This window comes from Hyperolius riggenbachi, chromosome 4 (assembly GCF_040937935.1).
Source record: "Hyperolius riggenbachi isolate aHypRig1 chromosome 4, aHypRig1.pri, whole genome shotgun sequence".
Taxonomy (NCBI): Eukaryota; Metazoa; Chordata; class Amphibia; order Anura; family Hyperoliidae; genus Hyperolius; species Hyperolius riggenbachi.
In genome coordinates, this window is record NC_090649.1 from 231947990 (window position 1) to 231967678 (window position 19689).

The following is a 19689-nucleotide window of genomic DNA, read 5'->3' on the forward strand; positions in this document are numbered from 1 at the left end:
TCTAAAAGGCCACCCTGCTTATGACTGGTTCCACAAAATTCGCCCCCTCATACACCACCTGTCATCAAAATTTGCAGATGCTTATACCCCTAAACAGTCATTTTGAGACATTTGGTTTCCAGACTACTCACGGTTTTGGGCCTAGAAAATGCCAGGGCGGTATAGAAACCCCACAAGTGACCCCATTTTAGAAAAAAGACACCCCAATGTATTCTGTTAGGTGTATGACGAGTTCATAGAAGATTTTATTTTTTGTCAAAAGTTAGCGGAAATTGATTTTTATTGGTTTTTTTCACAAAGTGTCATTTTTCACTAACTTGTGACAAAAAATAAAATCTTCTATGAAATCGCCATATACCTAACGGAATACCTTGGCGTGTCTTCTTTCTAAAATGGGGTCACTTGTGGAGTTCCTATACTGCCCTGGCATTTTAGGGGCCCTAAACCGTGAGGAGTAGTCTAGAAAACAAATGCCTCAAAATGACCTGTGAATAGGACGTTAGGCCCCTTAGCGCACCTAGGCTGCAAAAAAGTGTCACACATGTGGTACCGCCGTACTCAGGAGAAGTAGTATAATGTGTTTTGGGGTGTATTTTTACACATACCCATGCTGGGTGGGAGAAATCTCTCTGTAAATGGACAATTGTGTGTAAAAAAAATCAAACAATTGTCATTTGCAGAGATATTTTTCCCACCCAGCATGGGTATGTGTAAAAATACACCCCAAAACACATTATACTACTTCTCCTGAGTACGGTGGTACCACATGTGTGGCACTTTTTTACACCCTAAGTACGCTAAGGGGCCCAAAGTCCAATGAGTACCTTTAGGATTTCACAGGTCATTTTGCGACATTTGGTTTCAAGATTACTCCTCACGGTTTAGGGCCCCTAAAATGCCAGGGCAGTATAGGAACCCCACAAATGACCCCATTCTAGAAAGAAGACACCCAAAGGTATTCCGTTAGGTGAGTCCATAGAAGATTTTATTTTTTGTCACAAGTTAGCGGAAAATGACACTTTGTGAAAAAAAAAACAATTAAAATCAATTTCCACTAACTTGTGACAAAAAAATAAAAACTTCTATGAACTCACCATACTCCTAATGGAATACCTTGGGGTGTCTTCTTTCTAAAATGGGGTCATTAGTGGGGTTCCTATACTGCCCTGGCATTTTAGGGGCCCTAAACCGTGAGGAGTAGTCTTGAAACAAAAATGACCTGTGAAATCCTAAAGGTACTCATTGGACTTTGGGCCCCTTAGCGCAGTCAGGGTGCAAAAAAGTGCCACACATGTGGTATCACCATACTCGGGAGAAGTAGTATAATGTGTTTTGGGGTGTATTTATACACATACCCATGCTGGGTGGGAGAAATACCTCTGTAAATGGCAATCTTTTGATTTTTTTTACACACAATTGTGCATTTACAGAGTTATTTCTCCCACCCAGCATGGGTATGTGTAAAAATACACCCCAAAACACATTGTACTACTTCTCCCGAGTACGGCGATACCACATGTTTGGCACTTTTTTGCAGCCTAACTGCGCTAAGGGGCCCAAAGTCCAATGAGTACCTTTAGGATTTCACAGGTCATTTTGAGAAATTTTGTTTCAAGACTACTCCTCACGGTTTAGGGCCCCTAAAATGCCAGGACAGTATAGGAACCCCAAAAATGACTCCATTTTAGTAAGAAGACACCCCAAGGTATTCTGTTAGTAGTACGGTGAGTTCATAGAAGATTTTATTTTTTGTCACAAGTTAGCGGAAATTGATTTATATTGGGTTTTTTCACAAAGTGTCATTTTCCGCTAACTTGTGACAAAAATAAAATCTTCTATGAACTCACCGTACTACTAACGGAATACCTTGGGGTGTCTTCTTTCTAAAATGCGGTCATTTGTGGGGTTCCTATACTGTCCTGGCATTTTAGGGGCCCTAAACCGTGAGGAGTAGTCTTGAAACAAAATTTCTCAAAATGACCTGTGAAATCCTAAAGGTACTCATTGGACTTTGGGCCCCTTAGCGCAGTTAGGGTGCAAAAAAGTGCCACACATGTGGTATCGCTGTACTCAGGAGAAGTAGTATAATGTGTTTTGGGGTGTATGTTTACACATACCCATGTTGAGTGGGAGAAAGATCTCTGTAAATGGACAATTGTGTGTAAAAAAAAATTAAAAAATTGTCATTTACAGAGATATTTCTCCCACCCAGCATCGGTATGTGTAAAAATACACCCCAAAACACATTATACTACTTCTACTGAGTACGGCAATACCACATGTGTGGCACTTTTTTGCAGCCTAACTGCGCTAAGGGGCCCAAAGTCCAATGAGCACCTTTAGGCTTTACAGGGGTGCTTACAAATTAGCACCCCCAAAATGCGAGGACAGTAAACACACCCCACAAATGACCCTATTTTGGAAAGTAGACACTTGAAGGTATTCAGAGAGGGGCATGGTGAGTCCGTGGCAGATTTCATTTTTTTTTTGTCGCAAGTTAGAAGAAATGGAAACTTTTTTTTTTGTCACAAAGTGTCATTTTTCGCTTATTTGTGACAAAAAATAATATCTTCTATGAACTCACTATGCCTCTCAGTGAATACTTTGGGATGTCTTCTTTCCAAAATGGGGTCATTTGGGGGGTATTTATACTATCCTGGAATTCTAGCCCCTCATGAAACATGACAGGGGGTAAGAAAAGTCATAGATGCTTGAAAATGGGAAAATTCACTTTTTGCACCATAGATTGTAAACGCTATAACTTTTACCCAAACCAATAAATATACACTGAATGTTTTTTTTTTTATCAAAAACATGTTTGTCCACATTTTTCGCGCTGCATGTATACAGAAATTTTACTTTATTTGAAAAATGTCAGCACAGAAAGTTAAAAAAATCATTTTTTTGCCAAAATTCATGTCTTTTTTGATGAATATAATAAAAAGTAAAAATCGCAGCAGCAATCAAATAGCACCAAAAGAAAGCTTTATTAGTGACAAGAAAAGGAGCCAAAATTCATTTAGGTGGTAGGTTGTATGAGCGAGCATTAAACCGTGAAAGCTGCAGTGGTCTGAATGGAAAAAAAGTGCCTGGTCCTTAAGGGGGGCTCGCACGCATAATGTAAACACGCGGGGAAGAAATCCCTGCTGTTTACATCGATACGGCGCTGCTACGCAGCAGCGCCGTGACGGAGATCGGCGATCCCTGGCCTCTGATTGGCCGGGGATCGCCGTCATTTGATAGGCTGAAGCCTATCCTATCCGGCGCAGGATGGATATCCATCCTGCGCCGCTCAGAGGGGAGGGGAGAGGGAGGGAATGGAGGTGAGGGCAGAAAACGCTGCGGAGGGGGGCTTTGAGCAGCCCCACCGCAAATCAATAATAGCCGGCGGCGATCAGACCCCCCAGCAGGACATCCCCCTAGTGGGGAAAAAAGGGGGGAAGTCTGATCGCCCTGGCACATACCTAATCGGTGCTGCGGGCTGTAGAGCCCACGCAGCACCGATCACTGGAAAATCCCCTGGTCCTTAATGGGCCAAAACTTTGACATTTATTCTCTGACAATAAATGTGGTTTAACCTGCCTGGCGTTCTATTAAGATCGCCAGGCAGGCTGCGGGAGGGTTTTTTTTTAATAAAAAAAAACTATTTCATGCAGCCAACTGAAAGTTGGCTGCATGAAAGCCCACTAGAGGGCGCTCCGGAGGCGTTCTTCCGATCGCCTCCGGCGCCCAGAATAAACAAGGAAGGCCGCAATGAGCGGCCTTCCTTGTTTTGCTTATATCGTCGCCATAGCGACGAGCGGAGTGACGTCATCGACGTCAGCCGACGTCCTGACGTCAGCCGCCTCCGATCCAGCCCTTAGCGCTGGCCGGAACTTTTTGTTCCGGCTACGCTGGGCTCAGGCGGCTGGGGGGACCCTCTTTCGCCGCTGCTCGCGGCGGATCGCCGCAGAGCGGCGGCGATCAGGCAGCACACGCGGCTGGCAAAGTGCCGGCTGCGTGTGCTGCACTTTATTTGAGCCAAATCGGCCCAGCAGGGCCTGAGCGGCAGGCTCCGGCGGTACTGGACGAGCTGAGCTCGTCCAGACCGCCCAGCAGGTTAATAAGGACCATCCACTTAGATATTTCAACTCTTCATCTGCATTAATGATTGTTGCAGCAATAATAATAATTATTTAAATTACACACCTAATTACTAGAGATGGGCCGAACCTCCGATTTTAGGTTCACGAACCGGGTTCGCGAACTTTCGCGTAACGTTCGGTTCGCGTTAAAGTTCGCGAACCGCAATAGACTTCAATGGGGATGCGAACTTTGAAAAAAAAAATAATTATGCTGGCCACAAAACTGATGGAAAAGATGTTTCAAGGGGTCTAACACCTAGAGGGGGGCATGGCGGAGTGGGATACATGCCAAAAGTCCCGGGGAAAAGTCTGGATTTGACGCAAAGCAGCGTTTTAAGGGTAGAAATCACATTGAATGCTAAATGACAGGCCTAAAGTGCTTTAAAACATCTTGCATGTGTATACATCAATCAGGTAGTGTAATTAAGGTACTGCTTCACACTGACACACCAAACTCACCGTGTAACGCACCGCAAACAGCTGTTTGTGTAGTGATGGCGTGCTGGACTGGTGCGCACCATGGCGAGAGTGCAGGTTTTGGTGGCTTTACAGCCCATATGGTCGCCTGGCTGATGTAGCTGAATGACAGAACAGTGACTGTCCAGCTGATCAAATTTGGTCTGACCACAATGAAGCAACGACCTTATTATCTTTTGTGTGCCCCCCGAGACACTCATCTAGGCGCCGGTCATTGCTTCATTGTGATACGCAAGCCCCTTCACCACGGCAAGGTAATGATCACGAAGGGGAATGGGCGCATGTACATGCCTTTTCTTTTGTTGTTGCAGCTGCCCGCAGTGCAGCCAGAAAAATTAGGCAGTCATGTACACGCACCAGAAAAAATATTACAACGGCCGCTGCTAGCAGCGGCCTAAAAAATTCAGCAATCCGCCTGGAGTCCCGGACCCTGTTGGTGGTGGCGGAGAAGGTAGTCAAGCGGCCTGCAGGCAGACATGCTGTGTGGAGGGACTGGGAGCGACTTAGTCTTCTTGGGGCAGGCCAGGCAGCCAGTCACACGGCGTGCAGGCAGAGATGCTGTGTGTGCGGGGACTGACTTAGTCTTGGGGCGGGCAGCAGCCCTCCAGGATCCATGCCTCATTCATTTTGATAAAGGTGAGGTACTTAACACTTTTGTGATTTAGGCGACTTCTCTTCTCTGTGACAATGCCTCCAGCTGCGCTGAAGGTCCTTTCTGACAGGACGCTTGCGGCAGGGCAGGAGAGAAGTTGGATGGCAAATTGGGACAGCTGTGGCCACAGGTCAAGCCTGCGCACCCAGTAGTTCAAGGGTTCCTCATCGCTGTTCACAGCAGTGTCTACATCCACACTTAAGGCCAGGTAGTCGGCTACCTGCCGTTCCAGGCGTTGGTGGAGGGTGGATCCGGAAGGGCTACGGCGAGGCGTTGAACTAAAGAATGTCCGCATGTCCGACATCACCATGAGATCGCTGGAGCGTCCTGTCTTTGACTGCGTGGACACGGGAGGAGGATTAGTGGCAGTGGTACCTTGCTGGCGTTGTGCTGTCACATCACCCTTAACCTCTTGCCGACCGCGTCACGCCAGTAGGCGTGGCCGTGGCGGCAGCCCCAGGACCGCCTAACGCCAATTGGCGTAAAGTCCTGGGGCTCTGTTTTGCAGGAGATCGCGCGCAGGCTGCGCGCGCATCTCCTGCTTGGGGGGCGGAGCTCCGCCCCGCCTTCAGTCTCCGAGCGGCTATTGCCGCTCGGGAGACTGTTAGACGGCGTGATCGCCGTCTATTTACTCTCTGCAGCGCTGCGATCAGCAGCAGCGCTGCACTGGGGACAGCCGTGTGACACGGCTGTCCCCCTGGGGGACAAGAGAGCGATCGGCTCTCATAGGCAGAAGCCTATGACAGCCGATCGCCGTAATTGGCCGGCTGTGGGGAGGGAGGGAGCGAGGGAGGGAAGGGGTTTAAAGGAGCAGTGTTTTAAAAAAAAAAACACAAACATAAATATTGATTAAAAAAAAAATAAACATGGGGGGAGCGATCAGACCCCACCAACAGAGAGCTCTGTTGGTGGGGAGAAAAGGGGGGGGGAATCACTCGTGTGCTATGTTGTGCGGCCCTGCAGCTTGGCCTTAAAGCTGCAGTGGCCTTTTAAACTAAAAATTGCCTGGTCACTAGGGGGGTTTAGCCCTGCAGTCCTCAAGAGGTTAAAGGCATTGTAAAGCATAGTTGACAGCTGGTTCTGCATGTGCTGCATCCTTTCCACCTTCCGGTGAGTTGGTAACAGGTCCGCCACTTTGTGCCTGTACCGAGGGTCTAGTAGTGTGGCCACCCAGTACAGCTCATTCCCCTTGAGGTTTTTTATACGGGGGTCCCTCAACAGGCAGGACAGCATAAAAGACGACATCTGCACAAAGTCGGATCCAGTACCCTCCATCTCCTCTTGCTCTTCCTCAGTGACGTCACGTAAGTCAACCTCCTCCCCCCAGCCGCGAACAATACCACGGGAAGGTTGAGCAGCACAAGCCCCCTGCGACGCCTGCTGCGGGTGTTCTCCTGCCGCCGTCCCCTCCTCCCCCTCCTCCCCCTCCCCCAAAGAAACACCTTGCTCATCATCCTCTGAGTCTGGCTCGTCTTCTGCACACGACTTCTCTTCTTCCTCCTCCTCCCCCCTCTGTGCTGCCGCAGGTGTTGAGGAAACAGCTGGGTCTGATGAAAATTGGTCCCATGCCTGTTCCTGCCGTAAAGGTTCCTGGTCACGCTCATTCACAGCTTCATCCGCCACTCTACGCACAGCACGCTCCAAGAAGTAAGCGTAGGGAATTAAGTCGCTGATGGTGCCCTCACTGCGGCTCACCAGTTTGGTCACCTCCTCAAACGGCCGCATGAGCCTGCATGCATTTTTCATCAGTGTCCAGTTGTCGGGCCAGAACATCCCCATCTTCCCAAACTGTTTCATTCTACTGTAGTTGTAGAGGTAGTGGGTGACGGCTTTCTTCTGTTCTAGCAGGCGGGAGAACATGAGCAGGGTCGAATTCCAGCGAGTCGGGCTATCGCAAATGAGGCGTCTCACCGGCATGTTGTTTTTCCGCTGAATTTCTGCAAATCGTGCCATGGCTGTGTAAGACCGCCTCAAATGCCCACAGAACTTCCTGGTCTGCTTCAGGACATCCGCTAAGCCAGGGTACTTTGCCACAAATCTTTGAACAACTAGATTCATGACATGTGCCATGCAGGGTATGTGTGTCAGCTTCCCCATATGCAAAGCGGCAAGCAGATTGCTGCCGTTGTCGCACACCACGTTGCCTATCTCCAGGTGGTGCGGGGTCAGCCACTCATCCACCTGTTTCTTAAGAGCAGCCAGGAGAGCTGCTCCAGTGTGACTCTCCGCTTTGAGACAAGACATGTCTAAGATGGCGTGACAGCGTCGTACCTGGCATGCAGCATAGGCCCTGCGGAGCTGGGGCTGTGTAGCTGGAGAGGAGAACTGCCACTCAGCCAAGGAGGAGGAGGACAGCGAAGAGCATGTAGCAGGAGGAGAGGAGGTGGCAGGAGGCCTGCCTGCAAGCCGTGGAGGTGTCACAATTTGGTCCACTGCGCCCTGCTTGCCATCGTTCACCACCAGGTTCACCCAATGGGCTGTGTACGTAATGTAGCGGCCCTGCCCGTGCTTGGCAGACCAGGCATCCGTGGTCAGGTGTACCCTTGACCCAACGCTCTTTGCAAGAGATGACACCACTTGCCTCTCAACTTCACGGTGCAGTTGGGGTATGGCCTTTCTCGAAAAATAAGTGCGGCCTGGCATCTTCCACTGCGGTGTTCCGATGGCCACAAATTTACGGAAGGCCTCAGAGTCCACCAGCTGGTATGGTAACAGCTGCCGAGCTAACAGTTCCGCCACGCCAGCTGTCAGACGCCGGGCAAGGGGGTGACTGGCCGAAATTGGCTTCTTCCGCTCAAACATTTCCTTCACGGACAACTGACTGCTGCTGTGGGCAGAGGAGCAGGAACCGCTCAAGGGCAGAGGCGGAGTGGAGGAGGGTGCCTGTGAAGGTGCAAGGGAGAAAGCGGCAGAAGCAGATGATGCACCTGAAGGAGGAAGAGGAGAAGGAGGGTGACTTTTCTTTTGTGTGCTGCTGCTGCTTTTGCTCAGGTGGCCATCCCATTGCTGTTTGTGCCTTTTCTCCAGGTGCCTTCGTAAGGCACTTGTCCCTACGTGAGTGTTGGCCTTTCCACGGCTCAATTTTTGTTGGCAGAGCGAACAGATGGCTTTGGTCCGATCTGAGGCACACACATTAAAAAATTTCCACGCCGCTGAGCCACCCTGGGATGTGGGCACTATGGGGACCTCAGCAGCTGATGCTGAAGGGCAAGTTGGCTGGCTGTACATAGGTGGCGATACATGGTGCCGGACACTGCCACCAGCTGTTTCTGACGAAGAGCTGCCCCAGCTTCTTTCAGCAACTTCTCTCCTCCTACTACTCTCTGACTCCCCCTCTGAACTGTCCCCCTCTTCATCTCCTCTATTGGGAACATACAGAGGATCCCTATCATCGTCATCATCGTAATCATCCTGCCCAGCTTCGCTTGCCTCAGACAAATCCAAACATGCACCATCAGTAGGTCCTTCATCCTCCTTACACGTTACATCCATAGTGTTGCCGGGTAACTCAAATATATGAGCTGGTGAAAATTCATCTGGCTGTAACAACAATGGCTGTGCATCAGTGATTTCAACACTAAATAATTCTTGCGAAGTGTCAAATGCAGCGGAAGTGGTGCTAGTAGTAGCGCTGGTGGCTGAGCAAGATGAGGTGTTCTGTGTCGCTAAATACTCAACCACGTCCTGAAAATCTTGGGAGGTGATGGGACGTGCCTTCTTCCGAGCACTGTACTGTGGGCCAGGTCCACACGAAATTACATTTACACGACCTCGCGCAGACCTGCCGGGTGGCCTTCCTCTGGCTCTGGCACTACCTCTTCCTCTACCTGTTTTGTCCATATCGGGTATGCACGGAGTGGTATATCACACTGCGTGCACTCACGTAGGTAGGTGGGTTCACTTAACTGCACAGGTATGCGCACTGATGCGGTGGGTTCACTGAACACAACAGGTATGCAGTGGCGGGTTCACTGGACACAACAGGTATGCAGTGGTGGGTTCACTGAACACAACAGGTATGCAGTGGCGGGTTCACTGAACACAACAGGTATGCAGTGGCGGGTTCACTGAACAGTACAGGTATACAGTGGCGGGTTCACTGAACACAACAGGTATGCAGTGGCGGGTTCACTGAACAGGTATACAGTGGTGGGTTCACTGAACAGAACAGGTATACAGTGGCGGGTTCACTGAACACAACAGGTATGCAGTGGCGGGTTCACTGAACAGGTATACAGTGGCGGGTTCACTGAACAGAACAGGTATACAGTGGCGGGTTCACTGAACACAACAGGTATGCAGTGGCGGGTTCACTGAACAGGTATGCAGTGGCGGGTTCACTGAACAGTACAGGTATACAGTGGCGGGTTCACTGAACACAACAGGTATGCAGTGGCGGGTTCACTGAACAGGTATACAGTGGCGGGTTCACTGAACAGAACAGGTATGCAGTGGCGGGTTCACTGAACAGGTATACAGTGGTGGGTTCACTGAACAGAACAGGTATACAGTGGCGGGTTCACTGAACACAACAGGTATGCAGTGGCGGGTTCACTGAACAGGTATGCAGTGGCGGGTTCACTAAACAGTACAGGTATACAGTGGCGGGTTCACTGAACAAAACAGGTATGCAGTAGCGGGTTCACTGAACAGGTATACAGTGGCGGGTTCACTGAACAGAACAGGTATACAGTGGCGGGTTCACAGAACAGGTATGCAGTGGTGGGTTCACAGCACAGGTATGCAGTGGCAGGTTCACTGAACAGGTATGCAGTGATGGGTTCACAGCACAGGTATGCAGTGGCAGGTTCACTGAACAGGTATGCAGTGATGGGTTCACAGCACAGGTATGCAGTGGCAGGTTCACTGAACAGGTATGCAGTGATGGGTTCACAGAACAGGTATGCAGTGGTGGGTTCACAGCACAGGTATGCAGTGGCAGGTTCACTGAACAGGTATGCAGTGATGGGTTCACAGCACAGGTATGCAGTGGCAGGTTCACTGAACAGGTATGCAGTGATAGGTTCACAGAACAGGTATGCAGTGGTGGGTTCACAGCACAGGTATGCAGTGGCAGGTTCACTGAACAGGTATGCAGTGATGGGTTCACAGCACAGGTATGCAGTGGCAGGTTCACTGAACAGGTATGCAGTGATGGGTTCACAGAACAGGTATGCAGTGGTGGGTTCACAGCACAGGTATGCAGTGGCAGGTTCACTGAACAGGTATGCAGTGATGGGTTCACAGAACAGGTATGCAGTGGTGGGTTCACAGCACAGGTATGCAGTGGCAGGTTCACTGAACAGGTATGCAGTGATGGGTTCACAGAACAGGTATGCAGTGGCAGGTTCACTGAACAGGTATGCAGTGGTGGGTTCACAGTACAGGTATGCAGTGGTGGGTTCACAGAACAGGTATGCAGCCAGCCAGGAACAAGTTAAGCCTAACTAATCTTTCCCTGAGAGACAGTCTGCAGCAGCTCGCCCTACTCTCACTAACGCAGGCAGCACACGAGTGACCGTAATGGCCGCCGCTGCCTGCCTTATATAAGGGGGGGTGGGGCTCCAGGGGCTAGTGTAGCCTAATTGGCTACACTGGGCCTGCTGACTGTGATGTAGAGGGTCAAAGTTGACCCTCAAGGTGCATTATGGGGCGAACCGAACTTCCGCAAAGGTTCGCCAGCGGGACGCGAACGCGAACCACCGAAGTTCGCGTGGAACCGTTCGCTGGCGAACCGTTCGGCCCATCTCTAATTACAAGATACTGAATGTAGATTTTTAAATCTATTCTGAATGATCACTTTTTGTCCTAAAAAATGAAAGCATGCATTTCAAAAAACATTTTTATGTTCATTAGAAAATATTTTTACAATAGGTTTTTATGAGTATATTTGTAATTTCAATAACAAGAACTGCATAATGAATAGCAGGGCCACGCATACACTAAATACTTGATTGTATAGCCATTACCTTTAATCACTAGATCCTACCTTTAAAGAGGAACTCCAGTGAAAATAATGTAATAAAAAAAGTGCTTAATTTTTACAATAATTATGTATAAATGATTTAGTCAGTGTTTGCTCATTGTAAAATCTTTCCTCTTCCCGAATTACATTCTGACATTTATTACATGGTGACAGTTTTACTGTAGGCAGGTTATGTAGCTGCTCCTAGCTGTTTTGGCTGTTAGAGACAGCTGTAAACAGCTAATTCCTGTCTGTGAACATTAATACATTGTGGCAGTTTGCCCAGAGTACCGCGGTACTCAAAGCTTCTTGTGGGAGGGGTTTCAGCACAAAATCAGTCATACAGCACCCACTGATGGTCTGTTTGTGAAAAGCATCATATTTTTCATGTAGAAGGGGGGATCAGCTACTGATTGGGATAAAGTTCAATTCTAGGTTGGAGTTTCTCTTTAAGTGGTTTATGAATTGGTTGTTGGTTTACAAAGTTAAAGGAATATTATCAATACCCAAGTGTTCTAAAATGACAATGTACAAATAATGTCTAAGTAGCTGTGTAAACATTTTCCTACTTTTCATGTTAAATATCAGAGGCAAAAGCTGTAATTTATTGAGGGTAGGATTTAGCTATATTGGGACAAATCAATTGCAGAAGTGGGGCCATATGCAATTCACTTTTTCACCTGAGTTTCTCCTAGGAGATAATTTTTCATCATCGATTTAAAATAACTTTCCAGCACTTTTCAACTAAAAAAGTACCAAAAAGTAGGTAAAAAAGTATTCTCAAAATTATTTTGAGTATTTTCTTGCTTTCTGGTGGCTTAAAAAAACATTTATTGACAAGTTTAAAATTATCACCTAGGAGAAAACTCAGGTGAAAAAAGTGAATTGCATATGGGCCGTGGTGTCTGCTTCAATGCACAGCCAGAGTTGCATATCAGACTACAGAAAGCAAATATCAAACATATCAAACTCTGAAAGCAAAAACAGTATGAAAAGCTGTGACAATTAGTTACATTTCCTCTGCTCTCTTCAGACACTTCAGTCAGAAACACAGGACACAGAAGCTGCAGCTGTTGGGAGCTTTCTCTCTGTCACACACAGAGTTAGGGCTCATTTCCACTTGTGCGGCGTGCGTCTCGCAGACGCACACCGGCACTGAGCGGGTGGGCGGGATCGCAGGCGAATCCCATCAGCCGTGCCATGCACAGCTATGGGATTCGCAGCCTCCGCTGCAAATTCTGTGGGGGATTCTGGCCGAATCGCTACCGCAAGCGATTCTGCTGGCGGTGCCGTTATACCCTATGGCAGAGTTACCCCACGCGATTTGCCTGCGGGGAAACGCTGTGGATTCGCGGCGGAAACCGCGATAGTGGAAACGGGCCCTTACACATAGAGTTAACTGATCAAGTGTAAGGGGAATTTCCCCTCTCCTCATGGCTCAGTCTGCCGTCAGTTTTGGCGTCAGTAAAGTTTGAAAGTATTTTGCTAACAGTAAACAAAGAGGTTGCTACTAAAATGTATACACCAGTACTTAGCAGCACTTCCCAAACAATTCCTGTGTCAATTGAAAAAAATATGTGAATCGATAGTATTCCTTTAACAGAATAGATACAAAGTCATCCATGAATTAAAAGTTTAAAACATTTATATAACTTCTTAACTTCTTTTTATTTCAAGGTTGTTTCTTTGACATTTACACATTGAGTTCTGTCAATGCTTTGATTCAGTTCAAATCAGAAGATTAGACAGGCCTGTTAAGATGTATTAGTCTTGCGCAATGTTTTGTTACTGGTAAATAGCAATGTCAGTTTAGTACAAAATCATTTTCTCCCATAGAACTCAAATTACATAGGTTTGTCTCAGACCAGACATTAGGTGCAATGTTTATTATGCCACAGAAGAAGTTACATGTCTATGAATGCTAGACCAAACAAATTGCCTTTCTGACTGGATTTAAACTGAAGGACGTTCTAGCTCTAAAGATTGACTAACCCCCTGGACTCATGTGGTTGACAAGGTTATTAGAGCATGTTGGTTTAAAGTTGTGGGAAAGGTCAAAGGCCTGAATTTTGTAGGGATTTGAATGTCAGTAGGCCAATCTTTAAAAGGATTCTCCATTTTATGGGGAGCCAGTAGATTGAGTAAAGAATTGTGTTATATTGTTACTTTGGGGTTAGTTGGTCAGCTTGTCAACAACCTGAAAGCAACATTCTATACTAACTGAAGGTGGCACATGTTGCTATGTGTAATCCCTGTATAGAGGGAATTATAATAGTCCAGCTGTGATAGAATTAAGGTATAAAATAAGATGGGACGATCCTCCGAGGGTATGTGGTGTTTAACTTTTTTAATGTTTCTGAGGTGAAAGTAGGAATATTTCACAACAGCCAATATTTGATTTCTAAAGCTTAATTTTAGATCATTTAGCACCCCCAAACTGCACAGAAGGTCAGAGCTATTTAGGTGTGAGCTCTTACCCTCAGTGGTGCTGATTGAGCCTAGAACTGTTTTGCTGTCAAGTGCTGGCCTTTGATTGCCAAGAATGTCCGTTTTGTCAGCATTTAGTTTGTCAGTTGTCGTTAATTTACTCAGGTAGCTCAGTTTATTTTGGGAGCAGGATCTGTCATGCCAGTAGGCTTGTAGAATATATATAGCTGTGTTATCAACATAGCAGTTGTACATCAGACCATGTTTTTAGATGATTTTTCTAAATGGTAGTATGCATGTTGTGAACAGCCAAGGAGATAGCATTGAGCCCTGAACCACACTATATTTTAGTAGTACAGATTTGGAGAGGGGTACATGAAGTTGTGATTTGGAAATAAATCAACAGCACTAGTATCAATTAGCACACCAATGTATTGTTGTGCAGTCATTATTCTTTCAAAAATGTAAGACAACATAAGAGATGTTGGGTACATCAGTGTGCTTTTGATGCACTCTGGCTTCAGTGCCTCATCAGAATACCTCATTATATATGCAGTGCAATTATTTGCTCAGTGAAAAGGTGGATTCATCCCTAAATAACACTTTTCCCAATTGAATGTTGCTCAGCCCAGAGTAGACAAGCTTTTCTCTGTCACACAGACAGTGGAAGCTTCCTCTTTGCTTTCATGCCCTCTATGGTCATAGGAGATTAGGAAGTGATAAACTGTTAGAAGCAGAAAATTTAGCAAACGTACTATCTGACTATTGCTGTGCCAGCTCAGGTAATGTCCGCATCCAATTTGGGTGGCACAGTCTGCAATGCAATTTTGTTGTCCCTTCCCAATGAACATGGCAAACATCCACTGTGTTGTCAATGAGCCCATGTCCTGTTTCTCTATGACTCTGGATTATCCTGGAAACAGAACAATGTTGACAATTAACTTTGAAAGCCAATTTTGAAAATAAATAGCCCTTCCCTATGCAATGTTATGAAAGCATAATGGTCAGTGATAGACAAGCACTTTCCTGACATTTTAACTGTCAATTGTATAAGCTGTGTACCACTATGTAGCCTCAGGGATGAGTAGAAAGTAGTCAATAACAGCTTGGTAGCTGTGCTTTGTGATTAGCTGTAAGGTAATGGGCCCTGATTGGATGGAATAACTGAGTAATCTTTCTGATCTTCTTTCAACCTAACATAATGTGTTCATTTCGTATCATGACAATTGTAGCAAAAGTAAAGCTAAGCGGAACAATACAATTTTCTATTTATGCTGGAAATCTTCACTGAATCTCACTGTTATTTTCTATTCTTATTTCCTTCTTAATTACTATTTAGTATTTATATAGCACTTGCATCTTCCGCAGCGCAGTACAGAGTATATAGTCTTGTCACTAACTGTCCCTCAAAGGAGCTCACAATTGAATCCCTACCAGAGTCCTATTTCTATGTGTGTATCGTGTGGTGTATTAACCTCCCTGGCGTTCTATTAAAATCGCCAGGGAGGCTGCGGGAGGGGTTTTTTTAAATTAAAAAAAAACTATTTCATGCAGCCAACTGAAAGTTGGCTGCATGAAAGCCCACTAGAGGGCGCTCCGGAAGCGTACTTTCGATCGCCTCCGGCAATCGAAAGTAACAAGATAGGCCGCAATGAGCGGCCTATCTTGTTTCGCTTCCTCGTCGCCATGGCGACGAGCGGAGTGACGTCATGGACGTCAGTCGACGTCCTGACGTCAGAGCCGCCCGATCCAGCCCCTAGCGCCGGCCGGAACTGTTTGTTCCGGCTGCACTGGGCTCGGGCGGCTGGGGGGACCCTCTTTCGCCGCTGCACGCGGCGGATCGCCGCGGAGCGGCGGCGATCGGGCAGCACACGCGGCTGGCAAAGTGCCGGCTGCGTGTGCTGCTTTTTTCAGAATCCAAATCGGCCCAGCAGGGCCTGAGCGGCGACCTCCGGCGGCATACCCCGAGCTCAGCTCGGGATTACCGCCAAGGAGGTTAATTGTAGTCTAGGGTCAATTTAGGGGGTAGCCAATTAACTTATCAGTATGTTTTTGGGATGTGGGAGGAACCCAGAGTGCCTGGAGGAACCCCACACAGACACGGGGAGAACATACAAACTCCTTGCAGATGATGACCTCACTGGGATTTGAATTGGGGACCCAGCTCTGCAAGGCGAGAGGGTTAACCACTACGCGACCGTGCTGCCCGATGTATCTTTATATTTCTTGGGTTCTACAAATAAGAAGTTGTTGCATACATTTTGCATAACCCTAACACTCACACGCACACACACACACGTGCCCTGTACTTACAAACAGGTTCCATTCCAGGAGGTTGTTTGTAGGTTGAATTTGTTTTTAAGTCAAAGTCATGCGTTATGCATAATGAAATCTAGATAACGTATTTACTTTTGGGCATTGATGAACTTGGACATATATTATAAACAATGTTTTTTTGTTGCTTTCATTGTACTTGTACAATGTACAACAATACATAACAACATAAACATTGCAGTGCATTTCTGTACAAGAAGACAACTTTGATTGTATGTACTGTATATGCAGTACTTATAACTAGGACTTTTATTTTACTCTGCTGCTACAGTCCTTTACATGCCAATAAAAAAAGCATGTATTAGAAATCACATTAGTGTGGATTCCTGTTTCTACAAGTATACTTTTATAGGCAATGGTGAGGGATTCTGCATGCTGTCATTATTACCTGTACATCATACAATGCATACAACATTTAATTGATTTGAGGTGAGTTTGATTTGCTTCAAATCAGCTCAATCTCTGGTTAATATTGTAATATGGTTTTTGATTTATTTCAGACCTGGAAGAATCTACAGTATATGTACTAGGAGCTGTGTTCTACAAAAATTTAGGATTATTTTTACCTACGTTACGGTGAGTATTTTGCCTACCGCTTTCTTATTCATATAACTGAAATATTTCTATCATTTTTTTTTCTTATATGATCATGGCCATGCATGGTTTTCAGTATATGCCATTTGGTTCTGTGATTGCTTCTTTACTGCAGGTTTGTGTAATCCGTGCTATAAATGCTGCACATTGCCTTAGCAACTGAGACACAGTGTATGTCAGATACAGAAGGGAATGTTTCTAGTAAGATGAATATACTGTGTATGGCCACTGGGTGGCAAGCAGCTGTTGTTCTGTACTGTAGATTCATCTGCTTGTTTCTAGCTTCACCAAGCAAGCTGCAGTCATAGATAAAAAGTTATCATTTTATGCACATTACAGTATGTAAGACATGTATTATGTTTTCACTAATTTGTGCACGTTAATTTTAATAGACGACTATATAATATTATGATTTAATTAGTGTGATGCTGATATAACAAGAAACATTTAACAAAGCATTAACACCCTGCTTGATGAAAAAAAAAGCCTGATTACTTACCCAATCCTAGCCTCAACTATGACCTTTTATTTGCTGTGACCTTGTTTACAATTTATACTTCAAACTTTCCCCACCATATAAATATTTCTATGACTTATTCTTTATTGCTTCATGGTCACATAACATAGTATAGCATACTCTGGAGTATCATTTCACACATCAAAGTACATAAGTATCCAATATACACCTGATTAATACATTATGTAACCCTCATATTATATAATTAAGTTACATTTGTTTTTGTGAAGTTTTTTAACTGTTACATATGTATTATTATAGTGATATCTCCAAGGATACAACAGCTATAATCATAAAACAGAGTTAAATAAACTATAAAAATGAAACTTCTAATGTATGATATCAGCTGGCAGTGCATTTGTGCACATGGCATGGGTGGATTGCCCATCTGGGAAAGTACCATTAATACTAATTCATATGTAGTTTTAGAACACCAAACATGCCATCCAGACATTTATTTAGGGGAAGGCCCTTCTGCGAGACAATTATAAACTGCATTCTGCACATTTTACAAACAGCACGCCTCAACATACCTTCAATTCAGACCTTTCACCAAATGAAAACATTTGCTGCATTATGCAACTAAAAATGACTCAGGATGCTCTTAACTGTTTAACCACTTGATGACCCAGCCTTTACCCCCCCCCCCCTTTAGGACCAGCGCTATTTTTGGTGATCTGTGCTGGGTGGGCTCTGCAGCCCCCAGCACAGATCAGCTGGCACGCAGAGCGATCAGACCGCCCCCCTTTTTCCCCCCCTATGGGGATGATGTGCAGGGGGAGTCTGATCGCTCCTCCTGGCTGGCATGTTGCGGGGGGGGGCACCTCAAAGCCCCTCTCCACGGCGAAATTCCCCCCCTCCCTCTTTTCCCTCTCACCCCTGGCAATTCGGGCTGCACAGGACGCTATCCGTCCTGTGCAGCCAGTGACAGGCTGTCCCCTATCACATGGCGGCGATCCCCGGCTGCTGATTGGCCGGGGATCGCCGATCTGCCTTATGGTGCTGCTGCGCAGCAGCGCCGTACAATGTAAACAAAGGAGACATATGTCTCCTACGTTTACATTTAGTCTGCGAGCCGCAATCAGCGGGCTAATCGCAGGCTATTGATGGAGACCCACTCCGTGATCTAACAGGAAATGGCCGCTCGCGCGAGCGGCCTTTCCTGATTAATTAGGGAGGCACCACTTTGCCGCCGCACGGTATGAGTGTGCAGTCGGCAAGTGGTTAACATTGGAAGAATGTGACAACATTTTACTTTTAAAATCACGGCAATTGCTCCACCCAGCTCCCAAAAGTTTACCAAGTTTGTTAAACGAAGAGGCTATGTAACACAGTGATAAACTTTATTGGAATTCCATGTAAAAGACCAATACAAAGTGGTGTACACGTGAGAAGTGGAATGAAAATCATGCATGATTCCAAACATTTTTTTTACAAATGAATAAGTGCAAAGTGGGGTGTGCGTAATTATTCAGCCCCCTGAGTCAATACTTTGTAGAACCACCTTTTGCTGCAATTACAGCTGCCAGTCTTTTGGGGTATGTCTCTACCAGCTTTGCACATCTAGAGACTGAAATCCTTGCCCATTCTTCTTTGCAAAACAGCTCCAGCTCAGTCAGATTAGATGGACAGCATTTGTGAACAGCAGTTTTCAGATCTTGCCACAGATTCTCGATTGGATTTAGATCTGGACTTTGACTGGGCCATTCTAACACGTGGATATGGTTTGTTTTAAACCCTTCCATTGTTGCCCTGGCTTTATGTTTAGGGTCGTTCTCCTGCTGGAAGGTGAACCTCCACCCCAGTCTGAAGTCTTTTGCAGACTCCAAGATTGCCCTGTATTTGGCTTCATCCATCTTCCCATCAACTCTGACCAGCTTCCCTGTCTCTGCTGAAGAGAAGCACCCCCAGAGCATGATGCTGCCACCACCATATTTGACAGTGGGGATGGTGTGTTCTGAGTGATGTGCAGTGTTAGTTTACCATCACGCATAGCGTTTTGCATTTTGGCCAAAAAGTTCCATTTTGGTCTCATCTGACCAGAGCACCTTCTTCCACATGTTTACTGTGTCCCCCACGTGGCTTGTGGCAAACTGCAAATGGGATTTTCTATGCTTTTCTGTTCACAATGGCTTTCTTCTTGCCACTCTTCCATAAATACCAACTTTGTGCAGACAACTAATAGTTGTCCTATAGACAGATTCCCTCACCTGAGCTGTAGATCTCTGCAGCTCATCCAGAGTCACCATGAGCCTCTTGCCTGCATTTCTGATCAGCGCTCATCTTGTTTGGCCTGTGAGTTTAGGTGGGCGGCCTTGTCTTGGTAGGTTTACAGTTGTGCCATACTCCTTCCATTTCTGAATGATCGCTTGAACAGTGCTCCGTGGGATGTTCAATGCTTTGGAAATCTTTTTGTAGCCTAAGCCTGCTTTAAATTTCTCAATAACTTTATCACTGACCTGTCTGGTGTGTTCTTTGGACTTCACGGTATTGTTGCTCCCAATATTCTTTTAGACAACCTCTGAGGCCGTCACAGAGCAACTGTATTTGTACTGACATTAGATTACACACAGGTTCACTCTATTTAGTCATTAGCAGT

At 46.1% G+C, this 19689-nt stretch overlaps 1 protein-coding gene across 5 annotated transcripts in view; it reads left to right on the forward strand.

Moving 5' to 3' along the window:
- The window catches only part of ADGRB3 (adhesion G protein-coupled receptor B3), a 1235185-nt gene that overhangs the window by 715126 nt on the left and 500370 nt on the right, over window positions 1–19689 (forward strand). For all 5 annotated transcript variants that reach the window (XM_068281444.1, XM_068281441.1, XM_068281445.1 and 2 more), the window contains one exon: window positions 16480–16555. In XM_068281444.1, coding sequence (XP_068137545.1) covers window positions 16480–16555 — 76 coding nt within the window. The remainder of the gene's footprint in view (window positions 1–16479; window positions 16556–19689) is intronic.